Source organism: Eublepharis macularius, chromosome 17 (assembly GCF_028583425.1).
Source record: "Eublepharis macularius isolate TG4126 chromosome 17, MPM_Emac_v1.0, whole genome shotgun sequence".
In the NCBI taxonomy this organism is placed as follows: Eukaryota; Metazoa; Chordata; class Lepidosauria; order Squamata; family Eublepharidae; genus Eublepharis; species Eublepharis macularius.
Window position 1 is genome coordinate 38,833,069 of NC_072806.1, and position 19,269 is coordinate 38,852,337.

Sequence of the window (19,269 nt, forward strand, 5' to 3'; positions counted from 1 at the left end):
GAACTCCGTTCCTCCGCGTTCCTGCTGAAAAAAAGCCCTGGGTGCGGGGTGGCCGATACGCCTGTCCCATTCCTTCCTTACGAATGTTGGTTCCATTCACTGATACATTGCTTATACACCCAGCATAGCTTAATGTCTACAAAAGAGAGTTGTTTGTTTCCTTTAAAAAAATGAATGCTGCAAAGCCTCATCTGCCAGCTGTGTCTTGAAGATAATTTTTTCCTTGGCTGTTTTTCTTACGTGACACTCCCCCCCCCTGACAGCAGGTTTTCTCTTGGTTCTGGGAGCCAGCCAGCCTATTAGTGAGAGTTAACAGTGTGTTCCGGAATCTAAATCAGACACCAGATTATGTGAAAAGATGACATAACAAAATGGGGGTCCTGCCAGTTTCCCCCAGTACTTAACAAATAGGCAGGACTGTACTGTTGTTAAGGCTGTTGGCCACAGTTCTGACTGAAAGTTACTTGTAATGTTACTTTCCCCCCACAAACCTTACTTGCTTCGTCTTCTGTCTGTTTTCATGAGCGCTGAAGCACCTCTCGGTAATTTCCAGGCTCATTGCAAACGGCTTCATCTTATTTCAGTGCTGTTTCTTGTGCCATTTCCCTCTTCCTGCCCCAAATTATCTCATGCCGCTCCACTTCTTAATCCAGCTGGCGTTACAGCCCATGTGATTTTTGTTGATGGTTTTTCAATTGGGTCCCAGTAATGTGAGAGGAGTCCGGGGGAGACCTTTCTGGTGACTCTCTGCACCCCTGCTTTCTCATATCTGCGGACGTTCCCTTTTCCTTTTTTCCTTTCCTCTGATTAAAGCTCTATGATCAGATATCTTGAGCAGTCACAAAGCATCGTCAAATAAATACCATCACCTGGATTTAATATCAAAACAATTAAAAAATTTAGCAACAGTGAGGGCAGTCTTAGGAGATCTGTCAGATAAAAAGAGGGAAATTATCTTGTAGTGAGGTAAAGGGAAAATTGTGAGTTACAAAAGACATTCCAGTATAATATGTACTAGCATACCAATCTACCCTAAAGAACAATCCCACAGATGCTCTGAAAAAAGAATCCTTGTTGACCTGCTACTCATAACAGAGGGGACTGGTCATTTAACCGAGACGGTAAAAAAAGCTCTGAAATAATTTGGGATGATCAAATAAAGGGGATAGGAGGGCAATAATCTAGGCAGAGGCATTCCAGAAACTAAGGAAGAACAAACCCCGCAAACATAAAAAAATGTACTCCAATAGTCCTTCTCCTGGATATGTTTCCTAATAAAAGAATTTACAGCTGTGGGGCCCAAGTCCCTTAATAACAGCAGGACTTAAACCAGTAAGAAGAAATTTTGAATCAGGAATCTTAAACCAAGAAGATTTAAAAGCATTTACTTTTACTAAAGCTAACTATCCAGCATCACTAAAGAACGCTTTAGAATAAAAACAAAAGGCCATTGGCCAAGCTCTAACCTCTAAGGATAATTGACCCATTTTGGCTCATAATGATACTCCAGCTACACATTTAGGAACATTAGTCAGTTTGGGAAGAAAACAAATTAAAGATGGTCAGAAGGTTTATTTACTAATTGAATCCAAATAGCCACCCCAAAGAGCAAAATAGGAGTAATTTTCAAATTAAAAACTTGAATGCTCCCTGCAAGATGTTGTCGTGCAAAACGCTTGCGATGTCGTGCAAAACTCTCGTGAGAAGACGCTATCTTCCGCGTTTTTTGCGTGATGTTTCGCAACTTTACGGAAGCAGGTTAGTAGTGTGAATACGGCCCAGGAGAGGAGGAAGGGATTTAGAAAAGCAGAGTAGTTCTGTCTGTCAGAATGTCAGTTCTCTAGCCAAAGCTATGCCATGTTCTCCTGTTATAATCTGTAGTTATTTAGTTCTCTCCCTCCAGGCCCAAGTGCTGCCCAGGCCCTATATCCATGGGAATGAAGAATTCTTATCAGCCCGGCCGACCTTGATGTCCTCGCCTTCCCAGGCCTTCTAGACAGGACTAAGGGGGGAGGCTGGGAAGGGGTGTTTGAAGTGTTGTTACTTTCATTTTATGTGTCATTCTCAACAAAGCTTCCGTTCAGTCAAGGCCTAAAATCCTTGGAATATGGATACTTGTATCTTTTTTATTTTCTCTCTTTTTTAAAAAAAAATATTTTTATTAGGTGAGCATAATTTACAAATAACATTTATCTATTAAGACCTTAATATCTATATTCCCCCACCCTTTCCCTCCCCCCTTTTTCTAAGACTTCCAACAGCTTTCCAACCCAATAACAAAATCTATTACTTACTCATCTATTCTTTCTACATATCATTATAATATTTTACTTTACCATACTAAATAATATCCATTAATTTCAGATCTAATTCTAATCTTAAACTCAATAGTTAAAACTTCCCTTTATCAGATAAAGATTCATATCTCCTAATCTCCAAATTTAATAACTTTCCAGTTGCCACAGTTTTCCCTTTACGTCCCACTTCTTCTCTAAATATTGTCTTAACCTCTCCCATTCGTTAAAAAATTCTTCTAAATTCTGATCTCTCAGCCGCCTTGTCATTTGATCCATTTCTGCCATGTACAGCAATTTTTGTATCCAATCTTCGATAGATGGTATTTCTTGCACCTTCCATTTCTGCGCATTCTTGCCGCTGTTGTCATATAAAATAATAATGTTCTGTGTTGCATAGGAACATCTTCCATATTTAAGTTCAGTAGCAATAGTTCTGGGTTCTTTGTTATCGATATCTGCAAAATTTCATTCATCACTTCTAAAATATCTCCCCAGTACTGTTTAGCCACCTCACAAGTCCACCACATATGATACAATGATCCTTCATGATTTTTACATTTCCAGCATTTATCTGACATCTTAGCATTCCCATACGCTATTCTTTTAGGCGTCAAACACCACCTATATATCATTTTGTAAACATTCTCCTTAATACTGGTGCAAGTTGAAATTTTTAATATATTTTTCCACAAATACTCCCATGCTTCTATTGTTATATCTCTCTGACAGTTGATAGCCCACTTCACCATCTTGAGCATTGTCTTTCAATAAACGTTTTGGAATCAAGGAACTTTGTGCTTCTTGCAGAAGGTGGGAGATGAACTCTAGATAACTGGGATTCCATAGTCTGACACTGTCTCTTCCCTGACCATTGTGGGGGAAGGTGCAGGCAATGGGCCTGGGAGCTCTGGAGCACATTCCCTGTACTCCAGAGCCTTCATTGTTGCCCCAGGAATGACATCATTCCCAGGGCGACAACAAAGGCTCTGGAGAGTGCACAGACTTTGCACACACACATGATAAGTACCTCCAAAGTACACCCCTCCCAAGACACCCCCTGTCCCCTGGTCTGGACCTCAAGGGTCCTGGCAACCCTAGGAGGAGTCTGGGGAGAAAGAGAAGGTCTCTGGAGAGGAGACAGGATCTTTGCACCACTAAGTTATGTTCTGTAGAGGCAGGAGGATATGGAGAACTGGACCCATAAGAACATAAGAGGGGCCCTGCTGGATCAGTCCAGTGGTCCATCTACTCCAGTTTCCTGTCTCACACAGTGGCCAACAACAAGGCGTCCCCTAATATTGCCTCTTGGCGCTAGTATTCAAAGGTTTACTGCCTCTGAATGTAGTAGTTTCCTTTTTTTTTTTTAATAAAATTTTTATTGGAATTAGAATCATTTGATTTCACATTACAATCAATTCCCGTTTCCCAATTTCTAACCCCCTCCCTTTCCCCCCTTTTTGTAGACTTCCAACAGTTTTCCAACCCTTTGTCCCTTTTCCCTTACTCATTTTGAATTCATCTATCTAGCAAATATATACTTTCCCTTTAATCTAAGCAATAATTCTTTAACTATTTTTAATACTCTGTACCTTATCTTTAAGTCCCTTCTTCCGTATTAGACAAACAATTTGTCCCTTTTTTCATAATTTCATAATTTCCTGGTTTCAAATATTTCTATAAACCATATACCCTATAAACCATATAATCCATACATTCATATAAGTCAACCAATTTAACTTATATTCTGTATATTACTTTTTTTACATATCTTGTCTTCATTCTACTTTAGTTATATTTAATTATATTATTAATTTGCTCTTTCTTTAATTATACATCTATATAACTATCATCAAAAGTTATCAATCAATTTGATCCATATATTTCTTCAGGTAGACTTATTCAGTTTAACATGTTACACGTTTATACCAGAAACAATATTAACTAGTCGGTCCTTATAGTTAGTTATTTTCTATCCATATTCTATATATTTTTCTATATATAACAATCTAACAAGATAACTGCTTAGACATTTTCATTTCTCTCTCTACCCTCCGGTAAAGTCACCCCCCTCTACATTTTGTCATGTTTCAATAATTCTCAAACTGCCACAGTTCTCCTCCCACCTCCCATTTCTTCAACACATATTGCTTCAGCTTCTCCCAGTCTGTGTTGAACTGTCCTGGGTCCAGATTTCTCAATTTTCTTGTCGTTTTGTCCATTTCGGCCATATACAGCAATTTGTAAGTCCAATCCTCAATAGTTGGCACTTCTTGTACTTTCCATTTTTGCGCATACAAAAGTCTGGCCGCTGCTGTCATGTAAAATAGCAATGTTCTATATTGGGCTGGAATGTTCTCCATTCCCAAGTTCAGTAGCAGGAGTTCTGGGTTCTTATTGATTTGAAATTGTAGAATCTCACTTATTACTTTTATTATTTCTCCCCAGTACTGCCTAGCTACCTCACACGTCCACCACATATGGTACAGAGAGCCCTCATGTTTTTTACATTTCCAGCATTTATTAGAAGTGTTCAAATTCCCTAGCGCAATCTTCTTTGGTGTCATGTACCAACGATAGATCATTTTGTAAATGTTCTCTTTAATATTAGTACACGTTGTAGTCTTCATTGTATTTTTCCACAAGTGTTCCCATGCCTCCATTGTTATTTCTTTGTTAAAATTTATGGCCCACTTCACCATTTGTACTTTAACTATTTCATCTTCAGTATACCATTTCAACAGTACTTGGTATACCTTGGAAATTTCCTTCTTATCCTCTTTTAAAAGTGTCTGCTCTAGTTCCGAATTCTCTGTTCTTATGCCTCCCTTTGCACAGTCCGAGTTGTAGAGATCTCTGATCTGCCTATACTGAAACCAATCATAGTTGGGTGATAACTCGTCCTGTGTCTTTATTTTAAGTTTGGAAGATTCTATTCGGGTTATCTCCTTATATGTTAAACACTGTTGCTCAGTATCGACAGCTCTCGGATCTATTACTTCATATGGAACCACCCACATGGGGGTTCCTTCTTGTAGAAAATCTCTATACTTCTTCCAAGTTGCAAATAGGCTTTTCCGTATGTAATGATGTAGGAACATAGAGTTCACTTTTACTTTATCGTACCATAGGTATGCATGCCATCCGAATATTTTTTTATATCCCTCTAGGGCCAATAATTTCTTATTCTTCAGCGTCATCCAGTCTTTCAGCCACACTAGGCAGATTGCATCATAATAAAGTCTTAGATTGGGCAGTTGCATTCCGCCTCTTTCCTTTGCATCTTGTAAAACTTTCATTTTCACTCGAGGCTTCTTGCCTGCCCAAACAAAGTCTGATATTTTCCTCTGCCATTTTTCAAACTGCTTAGAATCTCGAATAATTGGTATTGTTTGTAACAAAAACATTACTCTTGGTAACACGTTCATCTTAACTGCTGCAATCCTTCCCAACCATGACAAATTCAATCTATTCCATTTGATCAAATCTTGCTCAATCTGAGTCCATAATTTTTCATAGTTATTTTTGAATAGATCTATATTCTTTGCAGTCAGTTCAACTCCCAAATATTTCACCTTAGTTGTTACTTCACAGTCCGTTATTTCCATTAACAGCTGTTGTTTTTGCTTAGTCATATTTTTGCATAGTATCTTTGACTTCTTTTTGTTAATATAAAACCCTGCCAAATCTCCGAACTCCTTGATCTTCTCTATCACTTTTGGCATATTCTCCATTGGGTCTTCCACAATTAGCATTATATCGTCCGCAAATGCTCTGACCTTATAAGAAAAGTCTTTTATTTTTATTCCGCGGATTTCTTCATCTTGTCGTATTTGTATCATCAATATCTCCAATACCAAAATGAATAACAGCGGAGACAACGGGCAACCTTGTCTTGTTCCTTTACTTATAGTCAATTTCTTAGTAGTCTCGTCATTCACCACAATTGCTGCATTCTGGTCTCTGTAGATTTCTTTAACTGCTCTTATGAATCTTTCTCCCATTTGTAGCTTTTCCATAGTGGCAAACATAAAGTCCCAGTTCAAATTGTCAAACGCTTTTTCAGCATCAACAAAGAAGAAACCAACCTCTTTGTCACAACGCTTATCATAATACTCAATAGCATTGATCACTGTCCTTAAATTGTCTCTGATTTGTCTACCAGGTAAAAAACCTGCTTGTTCCTCCTCAATAACTTCCGAAAGCCATCCCTTCACTCTCTCTGCCAGTATCTTCGCAAAGATTTTATAGTCATTGTTAAGTAAGGATATGGGTCTGTAATTTTTCACATTAGTCAGATCTTGGCCCTCTTTGGGGATCAATGAAATGTTAGCTTCCTTCCAGGTATCTGGAATCCGTTGATCCTTTAATACTCCATTGATCACTTCTTTTAGGAATGGCACCAGTTCGTTGGCCATTGTCTTATAAAATTTGGCTGTAAGTCCGTCTGGCCCTGGCGCCTTTCCCAAATTTGTTGATTGTATTGCCGTTTTTATTTCCTCATCCGTTACTTCGTTGTTCAGTCTGTCTCTCCACGCTTCCGAGATTACTGGGAGCTTCATTTTCTCCAAATATGTCGCTATTGATTCTTTATTCACCTCTTTCTTATTATACAATTTAGCATAAAATTTATAGAAGGCTCTACTAATGGATGTCTGTTCCAAATACGTTTTGTTATCTTCACATATTTTATTTATTGTTTTCTTTTCCTTTCTCTTTTTCAGTTGCCATGCCAAATATTTCCCAGGTTTGTTTGCACCTTCAAACCCTTTTTGATTCAGTCTTTTAAGATTCCACTCCAATTCTTTATTATTCATTGCTGTCAGCTCTTCTTGTAATATTTTAATGTCCTGATAAATTTTCTTTTTCCCTGGTCTCTTCTTTAACTGTATTTCTTTGGCCTTTATTTTCTCCATAATCTCCTGTCTCTTCTCCTCTTTCTTTTTTCTGGCTCTTCCATTTAAGCCCATTAGTATGCCCCTAATTACCGCCTTGTAAGTGTCCCAAACCTTGTTGGTTGGTACTTCTTTATTCATGTTGTATTGTATGAAAAACTTCGTCTCTCTTCTCAGCATCTCCATATTCTCTCCCTCTTGAAGTAAGTCCTCATTTATTCTCCATCCTTTCCTTTTGCTCCTTCTCCCCAGTTTCCACATAATTGGATTATGATCCGAGCCTACCATCGGCATTATTTCCACTTCCTTAGTCCATAACGCTAAGTCTTTTGAGGCCCAGATCATATCAATTCTCGATAGTGTAGAGTGTCTTGCGGAGTAGAACGTAAATTGTCTGCTTTTCAGGTTTTGTCTTCTCCATACGTCTTCTAAGGTTTCCTGTTGTATCAATTCAAAAAACAACTTTGGTAGCAGTCCTCTCTTCTTTTGTGTAGTTGGTGATTTTTTGTCTAAATCCAAATTTGTCACTCCATTGAAGTCTCCAGCAAGTATTATCTGGTCATATGAAAGTTCATCTAGTTGCTTCCTTAAGTCCTCAAAGAAGCTTTCTTTTGCTCCATTAGGTGCATAGATTCCAACTACCAGCACTCTCTTTGAATTCCATACGCATTCCACTGCTATAAATCTGGCTTCCACATCTTTCATTACAAACTTTGGCTGCAGCTCCTCTTTTATATAAAACACTACTCCTCTTTTTTTCTTATTAGAGGCCGCTGCAAAATCATTGCCCAATTTTTTTGATTTTAAATACTTTACATCTTGTTTTCGAATATGGGTCTCTTGCAAACAAACAATATCACATTTTTGTTTTAATAGCCAGTGAAAAATGCTTTTTCTCTTATTCGGTGAATTAAGTCCATTTACATTCCAAGATAAAACTTTACACTCCATAATCATAATCTTGTTGCTGGTAAGTCCTTTTCATTGTCTCTTATGAATCGCTCCATCTCTCGTTCAGATCTGATGCGTTTTTTGGCCCCTCCAAATTCAAAGGACACTCCTTCTGGTAATTCCCATCTGTACCTGATTTTCATGTCCTTCAAAATCTGAATTAGCGCCTTATATTTTTTCCGGTCCAATAACACCGATCTGGGTATTTCCTTCATAATGATAATCGTCTTGCCGTCAATCTCCAATGGATCTTGAAACTGTTTAGTCACAATCTTCTCTTTCATATTTCGGGTCGTGAATTGCACAATCACATCTCTTGGTAATTTCCTCTGGGTCGCAATTCTTGAATTTACACGATATACCACGTCCAGGATAGCCACAACTTCCTCCTCCTCCTTCCCCAGGTATTCAGCTAACACCTCAGTCATCTGTTCTTGCGCTGTCTTTCCTTCCACTTCCGGCAAACCGCGAAATCTTAGCTGCTTCTCCATGTGTTTACTTTCCGCAACCACCATTCTCCCCCTCATCAGCCTCATCTCTGTTTGTTGCGTGTCAGCTAAATTCTCCACCGCGCCTTCTACTACTTTAACTCTCTGCTGTGTTCCTTGCAGTTCATTTTGCATTATTTCCATACCTTTCTTTACTTCTGACAGCTCACTTTTCACTGTCTGTTTAACCTCTTTGATCAGCTCCGGTTTCATGTCCTTAAGTTCTTTAATCACTTCTAAGAGTTTTTTGTCTAGGTTCTCTATTGCCGATTGCCACTCTTTTTTCGACATCGTGGGGCTTGCCTTAGCTCGCTCCCACGAGTCTGCCCTCTTCCTTAACTCCGTGGCGTAAAATTAAGCGTCTTTTTAATTTTTAATTTAAATGTCCCAGTCTTTTTGCAAAGAAAAAACTTTTAGAAAATCCAAAATGTCGGGCGTCTTTTCTCTATGGTTCTTCTATGGTTTTTGTAATCCAAAATGGCTTACTTCCTCTTCCGCTGAAGCCGCAGCTTTTCCCCTTTCAAAGATGGTGATTCCCTTCGTCCTGCCCTCCGGCAGGGGCCGCTTCTCTCCAGCAACTCTATTGTTATTACATACTTCCTGTCTCCCGACTTCCCGCAGTAGCTCTCGCGATGGCAGAATTTTCTCACAGCTCCATAACCGCAAGTATTCAAAACAATAGTCCAAATTCTTTACTAACTTCTTTAAACTTAGTCTTTTTTCTATTTCGACTCTTGCCAAGTCTTCTCCTCCTTATAATTAGCCTGTTGCAGTTTTAAAATCTACTTTTAATCTTCTTTACTTTTAACAATCTGCCCCATATCAGAAGATAGTGATCTTTACCTTCCCATTCACTTTCCGTGGGTTGTAATCACTGTTTCAATCTTCGTTTCTCCTCCACTCCTCTTTCCCCTATTGAAGCTTGGGTACGTAGGTCTTATGCCAACTGCATTGGCCCCGAAACTGCCGCAGAGATCTTTGCTGACCTGTCACAGGGTGGGACCTCAAGGGTCGTGAGGGGGCCCGTCGCGTAGAGCCCCCCCTCACCCGAGATCAACGCGCCCTGAGGTCTTGAGCGTTCTTTGCCTGCTCTCCGCCTGAGAGCAGTCGGCCGCGGGCTATTTTGCCCCCGCCGGCCGCTTAAAACGGCAGTCCGGTCAGCTCCGCAGTTGGAGCTGCGTCAGACCTCCATGAATCCCAAACCGGAAGTCTGAATGTAGTAGTTTCCTTTAGTCACCATGGCTAGTAGCCACTAGATAGACCTATCCTCCACGAGTCTATCTTTTAAAAAATCGGTTTGACAGCTATCAGTGCCTTTTACCATTACTACATCTTTTGGCAGCAAATTCCACATTTTAATCACTTGTTGAGCAAAGAAGTACTTCTTTTTGTCCATGCTGAATCTACTGTCTATCCACTTCATTTGGTACTATGGAGTTATGGTATTTTGGAAGTGGGAGAAAAAGTTCATTCTAGTCATTCTTTCTACTGTATGCATAATTTTATAAACCTTTGTAATGCCCCCAGTAATCTTTTCTGTATACTGAAATTCCCAGTCTCTTTACTAGAGGCGGGCACGGACCAGAAAAATCCCACAGACTGTCAGGCCATGGTCCGTTGCATTTCACAAACCACGAACTTTTCATGGACCTGTCCGATTTACGGACCAGTTCACTGGTTTGTGGTCCATCACTTCTGGGGGCCCTAGGACCACTCCCTTCACACTCAGAGATGCCAAACTCACAGCGAGGCTTCAGCAGGCTCTCCTCCAGCCACACTCCAAATTTGGCCTAGATTGCATTTTGGAGGTCTGAATTTCAGACCCCCAAGGTCGCCACCCCCAGGAAACTTCCAGTAGATACTAGGAGTCGAAATGCCAATTGACTTCCATTGGCTTGCAGCACCAAAAAGTTTCAATGAAGCAAAATCAAACAGAAAAGGGTGGAGGAAGAACCCCCTCACTCACTACACAGACACCTTCCCAGCTGTTGCCTAAGAAATTAAGTCTTGCTCGCATAGAGCAGAATGGGAGTTCTCTGGTTGGCAGGCAGAGCTGCCTATCGAGGTTTTGAGGACTAGGATTGGTGTTCCCATGAATGCAGAACGTCCACCCCTCTGTTGCCTAGGGAATTAATTCTTGCTCCTTGCTCACATAGAGCAGAATGGGAGCTCTCTGGTTAGCAGGCAGAGCTGCCTATCAAGTTTTTAAGGGCTGCAGAAAGTCTGCAGACATCCCCTCCATTGCCTAGGGAATTGATAGATCAGCTCCAGGATGTCTGGACTCAAAGTTTGTGAAAAACGTGAGTCCCATGAACTGCATGTTCGCGAACCACAAACTGGACCGGACCATGTCAATTTAGGTCCATTTTCTGGTCCATGCCAGTAGAGGTGGGTACCCTTTCTTCACAGGAAAGGCACTCCAACCTCCTAATCATAACCCCATTTGCTCATCCCAGAATGCCTCCTGGATACTATTTTGGCCAAATCCTGTTAGTTGCACTTTTGCATTTTCTCTATTATAGAGCCAAATTTCAGAATTTTGCCTGTAATTGGGGGAATTCTGAGATGAACTGTGGTTGGAGAAATATTAGAATCTTTGTTTTTATTAGGGAGAGAAGTCAGAATCTTGACTTCTGTTCGTTGATTTGAATTTTTCTTTGTGCAAGAAGCAGGTAGAACAGTGTTTTCTAACCAAAGTTCCACAGGACATTGTCAGGATTTTATGGGAAATCATGAAATAAATATATAAAATTTTGAAATATTGCAAAAATTCCAAATATTCCTTGAAATATCATGGTTATTAAGGTTATATTTAGTTGCATTAACAATGCAAATGACTGCAATTTAGCATTAATTGAATTGCCCTCACTGCTACCAACTTTTTCTGGCCTGTAAATGTTTTCAGAGGTAGTGGTTCCTCCATGGAAAAAAAGTTGGGAAACACTGAGGCGGGTAAAGGGAAGTTGAGATTGATCTGGGTGGCATAATTAAATTGCCTGGTAGTTTTAAGTGGATAGATGTATTGGTCTGCAGTAGAACAGTGGCACCTCAGAGAACAACAAGATTTTCGGATGTGAGGGCGATCTGGCTGCAACATCTGTCACCCCATTGATCGCCAGGGTTGATTCGGCTGATCTGGCTGGCTAGGCGGGTGTCCCCTTCCTCCCTCACCGCTCCATGTGCGTCCCTCCCGAAGCTGCGCGCTCGGTGGAAGAGGACGACCATCCCAGATAGAAGGAGTGTACCGTTCTTCGGTCAAGGGTATACGATAGCTGCGCTCCCCTGCTAGAACCTCCAAACAACAAGATTTTCAGGGTATGAGCTTTCAGGAGTCTGAGCTCTTCAGTATCTGGAGAAGGGAGCTGTGACTCTTGAAGGCTTGTATCCTGCAAATCTTGTTTGTCTCTACGGTGCTACTGGACTCAAATTCTGCTAAATTACCTGAGTGTAGATCTAACTAATACCTTATTGACAAAGGGCACAGGATGGATTGATGGCTTGGGAAACACTCTTGATTAGGTCTCTTGAGAAGTCTGCTTTGTAAGGTAGATTTCTGGTTGCCCCTAGAATGTTAGCTATTTTCTCTAAACTTCTATTGTTAATCATGGCCTCGATTTTGATGAGTTCACAGGAAGCCAAAGAATAGAGTCATTGTCAAGGTGTGTCCGAAGTGCTGATAGCACGCAGCCTGATCCTAGTTTTCAACTTCAGTATCAAACCTTGGTCCTCCATCATTCTCAGACATCACAAGGCCTAAGAAGTTGGTCCATGGGGTATATATGGATCTCAAAAGAGTATCTGATAACCCAGGGGCTCCCTGTGGCATAACATGTTCCAGAATTATCTGAGGGCCAAGCTAGAAGTGACGAGTTACACTTGAATGGCAAAGTGATCGAGTGGAGTGCAAGTGGAGTGCAAGTGAACAGGAAGGAATACATGTGAGTCTGTTCACTTGCCATTCAAGTGTAACTCGTCACTTCTAGCTTGGCCCTGATTCTCAAACCAGGAGTATTCCAGGCGGTTATAACGTTATCACCCCAGCTTGTAGTTTTCTTCTCTGGTTAATAATGCTGGTATGATACAGGGGATTGATGCCTGATTATCAAAGTTTAGTCCCTTGGTATTTGACAGGCAGGTGTGAATCTACCTGAAGTTTCATTTGTGCGCATGTTAAGGTTTTTTTTAGAAAAAATACTGTGGAAGTCACCCTAAAGGAACAGGTGTCCCACTCAAGTATATGTTACCATGTCTTTGTATCATCTGGTGTTGAAATGAAATTCTGTAACATTTTGTGATTCTCTTGCATTGCGATCTGGCTTTCTGCCTGGTTTCATATCAAACGCTCCTTTCCCAGCATGCCTCCGGGTTGTATTTATTTTTTTGGCTTCTGCTTTCAGTGCCGTGTGCAAAAAGTCAAAATCTGTGCCTTGGCTCTTAAAATCAAAAGCATCGGAGGATACCCATTGGTTAGTGTTGTGTGTTAAACCTTCAGGTTTTAGGGGCAGAGAGGGTGTGGGGAATGCGGACGTTACCAGAAGTGCTAAAATAGAATATGCGCACATGACTTGTCCATTCCTTTTTATTGTTTCAGACATTACCTAAAAGCGCAAAGGTTAAGGAAGGGGGTCCCCAACCATGTTGAGCCTGTGAGCATGATAGAAATTTTGAGAAAATTATAACGGGTGCTGGTAACAAAAGAAAGGGCTGCAGCAGGGGTGGAACTGATAGCACAATGTTGGGGTTTTCCAAGTCACGTATTCCTGTGAGGTGGCTAAGAATGAACAGAAGTAGTTGCTTCCAAACAGGTGTTTCTTGTAGACGCAAAGGTTATACCTTTGTGCCCTTCTGAAATGCCTCTTGTACCAAGAAGGCAGAAGAAAAGCAGGCGTAGCTCTTTGGTTTGGGAAAAATATGCTGTTTGGTGCCAGTTTGGTGTAGTGGTTAAGAGCGCGGGACTCTAATCTGGAGAGCCGGGTTTGATTCCCCACTCCCTCCTCCCCTTGAAGCCAGCTGGGTGACCTTGGGCTAGTCACGGTTCTCTGGAGCTCTCTCAGCCCCACCCACCTCACAGGGTGTTTTGTTGTGAGGATAATAATAGCATACTTTGTAAACTGCTCTGAGTGGGTGTTTAGTCATCCTGAAGGGCAGTATATAAATCGAATGTTGTTACTGTTATTATTTGGTTTTGATTTCAAAAGGGATAAATAGGTTTGCTTTTGGGTGGCCAGGCCTGTCGCTAGCACTAGCAGGAGCTTGTTCAAGTGGGGAATGGGGAGGACCATGTGAAACGACAATCATGTCACTTCTAGGTGAAGACCCAGAAGGGATGGCACTATGTTGAGAGGTGCTCTAGAATTTTCTTCTGTCTCTATGGCAAAAACCATAGAGATTGGAAGAATTCCTAGAGAGTTGCTCAATGTGATGATACCACTTCTAGGTTTTTGCCTGAATGTGATGTTACTGCATCACATGATGTCATCTTCTCATTCCCCCCAACACCTCCATTGAGCACCAGTGGCAAATGTGGCATGCTGATGGGGTTCTCACAGAGGTCAGATGGCTTTTATAGTTTACTTCCTGTGTGGTCAAGCTCTCAGAGACACAAGAAATATGGTCTATGGCAGGGTGAGGAGATACGGTTTTGATGTTCCTGCCTGGGGCATCAGACCCTGCTCTTACCCAGTTAGTTGGCTGGTAGGAAGCAACCTGAAGGTCTCCCCCCCACACACACCCCATTCCATTCTTTCAGGTTTAATTCCCAAGATCTGATAAATAAGCAGGTGCCAGTAAGTAAATTATTGGCTGTCATGACTTGCAGGGTGCCACTCTAGGGATTGCTAGCTTAAAGGGTTTGTATAGAAAAAGAGATCACTATGCAAGTAAATCCTCATCTGTTAAGGGCTCTAAAGCTGTACTTTGACATGCTAAATTGAAACTAGGAACTGGCTGGCAACCATCACAGTTGTTTCAGTGTGGCTGAGTATGTTCCCCCTGTGCCGCCCCCCCCCCATGTACAGCTTGCTTGTGGGGGTGCATTGCTTATGGGTTTTACATTGTGAGCTTATGATAAGGTTAAGAGTAGAATTAGAGACTAGAGCTAAACTGATTCAATTCAATTCAATTCAATTCAATTCAAATACCTTTAATGGCATACAAAGATCTAAGACAGCAAACAGGTCACTATAAAATTACATAAAATATCAGAAGTCAACATATTTATACAAAACTTGTATGAATCTTAAGCACACCCACTAAAAACTCTGCAGCCACTTTAGAAATCGCTGTATCATTATCCTTTAACAGAAAACGACAAAAAGATAGATTGTTCTGGTGTTCAATACGTTTTGGCAACCTCTCAAACAGCATTCTCCGCAATTTATCATATAAATGGCATTCCAAAATTATATGCTGGATGGTATCTGGGCAGTTGGCTCTACACAGACAATGTCTTTCTGAAAAGGGGACTCGCTGGTATCTCCCCTGAAGAACATTGGAGGGAAAGGCATTTAGTCTAGCCAACATAAAGGCCCTACCACAGCCCAGGGTCTCAAGATCATAAAAGTACTGCGGAATTCTGCCAACATATGTCGTCAATCCTAATGCAGCTGAGGAGCAAACAAAAGGTTAGGTTGGAAATATCTTTTGTTGCTCCCAATCTAGTAGACGCTGCTTAACACCATTCAGGATATAGGCCTCATCAGACATAAATAAGTCTTCCACTGCTAGTCCCATATACTTAAGTTTACTCAGTATTCCCACTGACCACGCCCAGGAATACTGATCCCTTTTCAAATAGGTTAAAAGACTAGAAGGCTCGGCTCTAAAAGCTAAACTGGTCATTCTACTTGAGGCTGCAGGGAGGTTTACGTGACTGAACTTGTCTGTCTATACAAAACATAATCCCTGCGTGTAGAAAACTAGCATGTGCAAGAGAAGGCTAGTCTCCAACCCTACAAAGTGGGGTAAGTGTCTTTAAAGTGCAGTGTGGGTATGTGGGAAAAATTGTGGGAATCTCCCCCCCCCCCTTCATCCTGCCTCCAATTTTTGTAACCACTTCTAATTCAGCGGAAACTGGAAGTAACCCCTTCTAGGGAGAATGGCTTTCATCTCGTTTTAGAGGAGTAAGCATGTGTGTGTTTTGGGGAGGGGATGGTTTCAGTTCTGCCCTGTGGTTGCCCCTAATATGCATAAGCTCCCCCTCCCCACATGTTGCTTTATTGGGTAACAGATCCCTTTACTTTGGTAGTGCAACCAGTTCTTGCTATTTCTGAAGCAGGGTTGTGTAAATTTCTTTGTTCAGAGTTTACACTCCTAAACACCATCTTGTGCTAATTTCTGGAATTTAGAGCCTGGAATTTTCAAAATAAGGCCAAGTTTAAGATAAGTAATACAAGTATGCAAGGGGGAAATATTCATAACTATTAATTACCAAGTTTGGGACAGTGGGCATGCGCATCCCGACGGACTAAGCCAGGCTCCCTGGGTGGTTTTTAATCCCCCCTTCAATCCCCAAGAAGCCAAGTTTGGGCTGTGAAGAAAGATAACAGCTGAAGCAACAGTGTGTATGTTCAGTACAAGTTAATTTGCATCTTCTTACTCCTGAGGTATTTTCTGGGCCTGTATATATAATTTTGGGGAAGGGTGAATGTTTGACACATCATCTGTTCTGGGGAAGATTGGGGCACAATGCCTGCCTGGCTTTGCTTTTGGGAGAACATACTAGCTGTGACCCAGAACTTCCCGTATCTGCCTCGTCACTCTCCTCACAAAAAGCAGAGTGACTTGGACATCCAAAGGGAGATAAATTTCTGGTTGTTTCTTTGTTCCACTTCTTAAAAAAATTGAACTGCTGTTACTGAAACAGCTGCCAGAGGCTGCCAAATGAGCTCCTTCATTCACTCATTCCTGACCTAGTGATCTTTTTCTTGAACAAGTCACAGTGACAATGAGTGATTCATGAAATGCCAAAGTTCTGGGGCATCCAGAGTGGCGTGGGGGAATCGGGTGCTGAAGTTGCTCATCACGAAAGTTTCTCCAGAACAAATAAGCCATAGTCATTTTAGAATTTTTTTCTTCAGAGGATACCAGAGGAGCTGACCCTGGATGCCTTACTGGAAATGAATGAGTCGAAAGTGAAAGACACCCTGAAGAGGTGTGGGGCTAGTGCGGAGGAATGCTCTCGCCTCAACGGGGCCCTGACCTGCTTGAGGAAAGTGACCCGGACAGGTAAGCTTTTGCTGTTTTCCACAGCTTTTCCTATGTGTATTTTCTTTTCTCTTGTGGCTGCTCCAAAACAGTTTTTTCATTTAGTGTATTTATTGCAACACTGCTGAGAAAGGCAGACCATAAATAATGTAAATTTGTAACTAAAATAAAAATAAAACTTGATTTTTTAAAAAAATAAAGCAGTATATACACTATATATTATGCCCTCTCCTTTCCAACAGCAAGCTACAATGAGGATACTAAATAAGGAACCAACCATTTTTCAAAAAAGTCATAATACTCCATTGTTGCAACATACTCTTCCTTTAAAAAAAGCTAACCAGCTTGATGCAGTGGTTAGAATCTTGGTCTAGGATCTGGGAGACCCAGGTTCAAATTTCTACTCTGCTGGGGAAGCTCTCTGGATGATCTTGGGCCAGTCACAGCCTGGCATACCTCACAGGGTTGTTGCTGGGGGTAAGGTGGAGGAGGGGAGACCGACATACACTGCCCTGAGCTCTTTGGAGCTCGGAGAAGAATACAAATGTAGCAAAAAGAGTAAAAAGTAGAGGTGGGCACGAATCGCATAACGAAGCAAAAAAACACATGAACCGGGCCGATTTGTGGTTTGTGAAAACGCGGTTCGTGCGGCTGCGTTTTCCACGAACTCCACGAGTTTTCCTGCCCAGGTTGTGAGAGTTGTGAGCAGTAAACTGACAGCCAAGGGGGCTGTCACTTTCACACACCGCCTCGCTGGGTTCAGCTGATCGGCTGAAGCCGATGCGGGGCGTGTGAAACTGACACCCCGTTCTCCTGCCCCCAGTGAGTGGCAGGAGAAGGGGGCTGTCACTTTCACACACACCCCTCGCTGGGTTCAGCCGCTCAGCTGAAACCAGTGCGGGGTGTGTGAAACTGATAGCCCTGTTCTCCTGCCACCAGTGGCAGCAGGGCTACAGCAGGTGAAGGGGACGGTGGTGGCGGGGCTGCAGGCTTAAGCCCGCAGCCCTGCTGCCACTGGGCACTCCATTCGCCCACTACGGAAGCGACCGAGGAATCCCCTGGCCTCTTTTGCAGTGGGGAAGGGAAAAGTGGCTGGGTGCTTCATTTGCCTGCTGTAGAAGCAAGCAGGGAATCCCAAGGCCGCTTCTGAAACGGGCGAAGGTGACGACGGCAACAGGGCTGCAGGCTTAAGCCTGAAGCCCTGCTGCCATTGGGTACTCCTTTCGCCCACTGCAGAAGCAACCAGGTAATCCCCTGGCCGTTTCTTCAGAGGGCGAAGGGTACAGTGGCCGAGGGGCTGCAGGCTTAAGCGTACAGCCCTGCAGCTGCCAGGTGCTCCATTTGCCCACTGCGGAAGCGACCGGGGAATCCCCAGGGTGCTTCTGCAGTGGGCGAAGGGAACAGCGGCGGAAGGGCTGCAAGCCTGCTGCCCTGCCACCGCCGTTCCCTTCCCCCTCTGCTCTCCTCCCTGCGATCCAGGCAGAGTGTAGAAGGGCGCTCTGGCCACTGCTTGCGAGTGGCAACCACAGATCCAGGCCAGCACAGGGTGTTTTGAAACTGACAGCCTTCCCCTGCCGCTTGCAAGTGACAGGGGAAGGCTGCGACTTTCAAACGCCCTGCGCTGGCTTCACCCAATCGGATGAAGCCAGTGTGGGGTGTTTTGAAACTGACAGCCTTCTTCTGCCGCTTCCCGGGGACAGGAGAATGGGGCTGTCAGTTTCAAACACCCCACGCTGGTTTCAGCAGCCGGTGCAGGGTGTTTGAAATGCCGCAAACCACGAACCAAGTCATGAACTGGGAAAAGTTCGTGGCAGTTCATGGTTCTTGGTTCATGGAACTTGACAAACCACGAATCGCGTGGTTTTTTTTTCAGTTCGTGCCCATCTCTAGTAAAAAGTGGCAAGTGACTTACATGAGATCTGTCTGAAAACTCTCAAGGTTGTTTCCTACAACAGGGACGTGTCTGCTCTGATTCATAGTGGCTCCTTCGGAGGTCTTCAGCGGAGAACGTTCTTCCCTAGTGGCCAGTGTTTGAGGTCCCATAATGGAGAAGCTAGGGAGGAATTAAATTAACAACAACCGCTCTTCTAGACAGATTAGTTCCTCACCCAGAAGACTGAACAAGTTAGTGTTATTATTATCCTCACAATCCTGCTGGGTAGCTGGGGCTGAGAGGAGTGGCAGACCCAAGGCCACCTGCTGAGCTCATGGCAGCAGTGGGATTTGAATCAATAGAGTGCTGATTTGCAGCCAAACCACTTAAGAGCCCTTCTGTGTACAAAGCATGCACTCTGTCACGGAGCTCTAGCCCCTGCCCTTCATGGATTTTATTTTTATCCAGTGCTATCAAAGGTTTGGGGGATGGCTGGAAGGCACATGATCTTGCTGAAGAAAGCAGGTCTGGATTTGGTTAGTGCTAACGTGGGAGATCTGCTC

General features: G+C 42.6%; 1 protein-coding gene across 1 annotated transcript in view; it reads left to right on the forward strand.

Annotated features, from left to right (window-relative positions):
- Positions 1-19,269, forward strand: part of KSR1 (kinase suppressor of ras 1) — a 158,270-nt gene that overhangs the window by 87,784 nt on the left and 51,217 nt on the right. Inside the window, exon 3 of the mRNA XM_055001393.1 lies at positions 16,707-16,854. Coding sequence (XP_054857368.1) covers positions 16,707-16,854 — 148 coding nt within the window. The remainder of the gene's footprint in view (positions 1-16,706; positions 16,855-19,269) is intronic.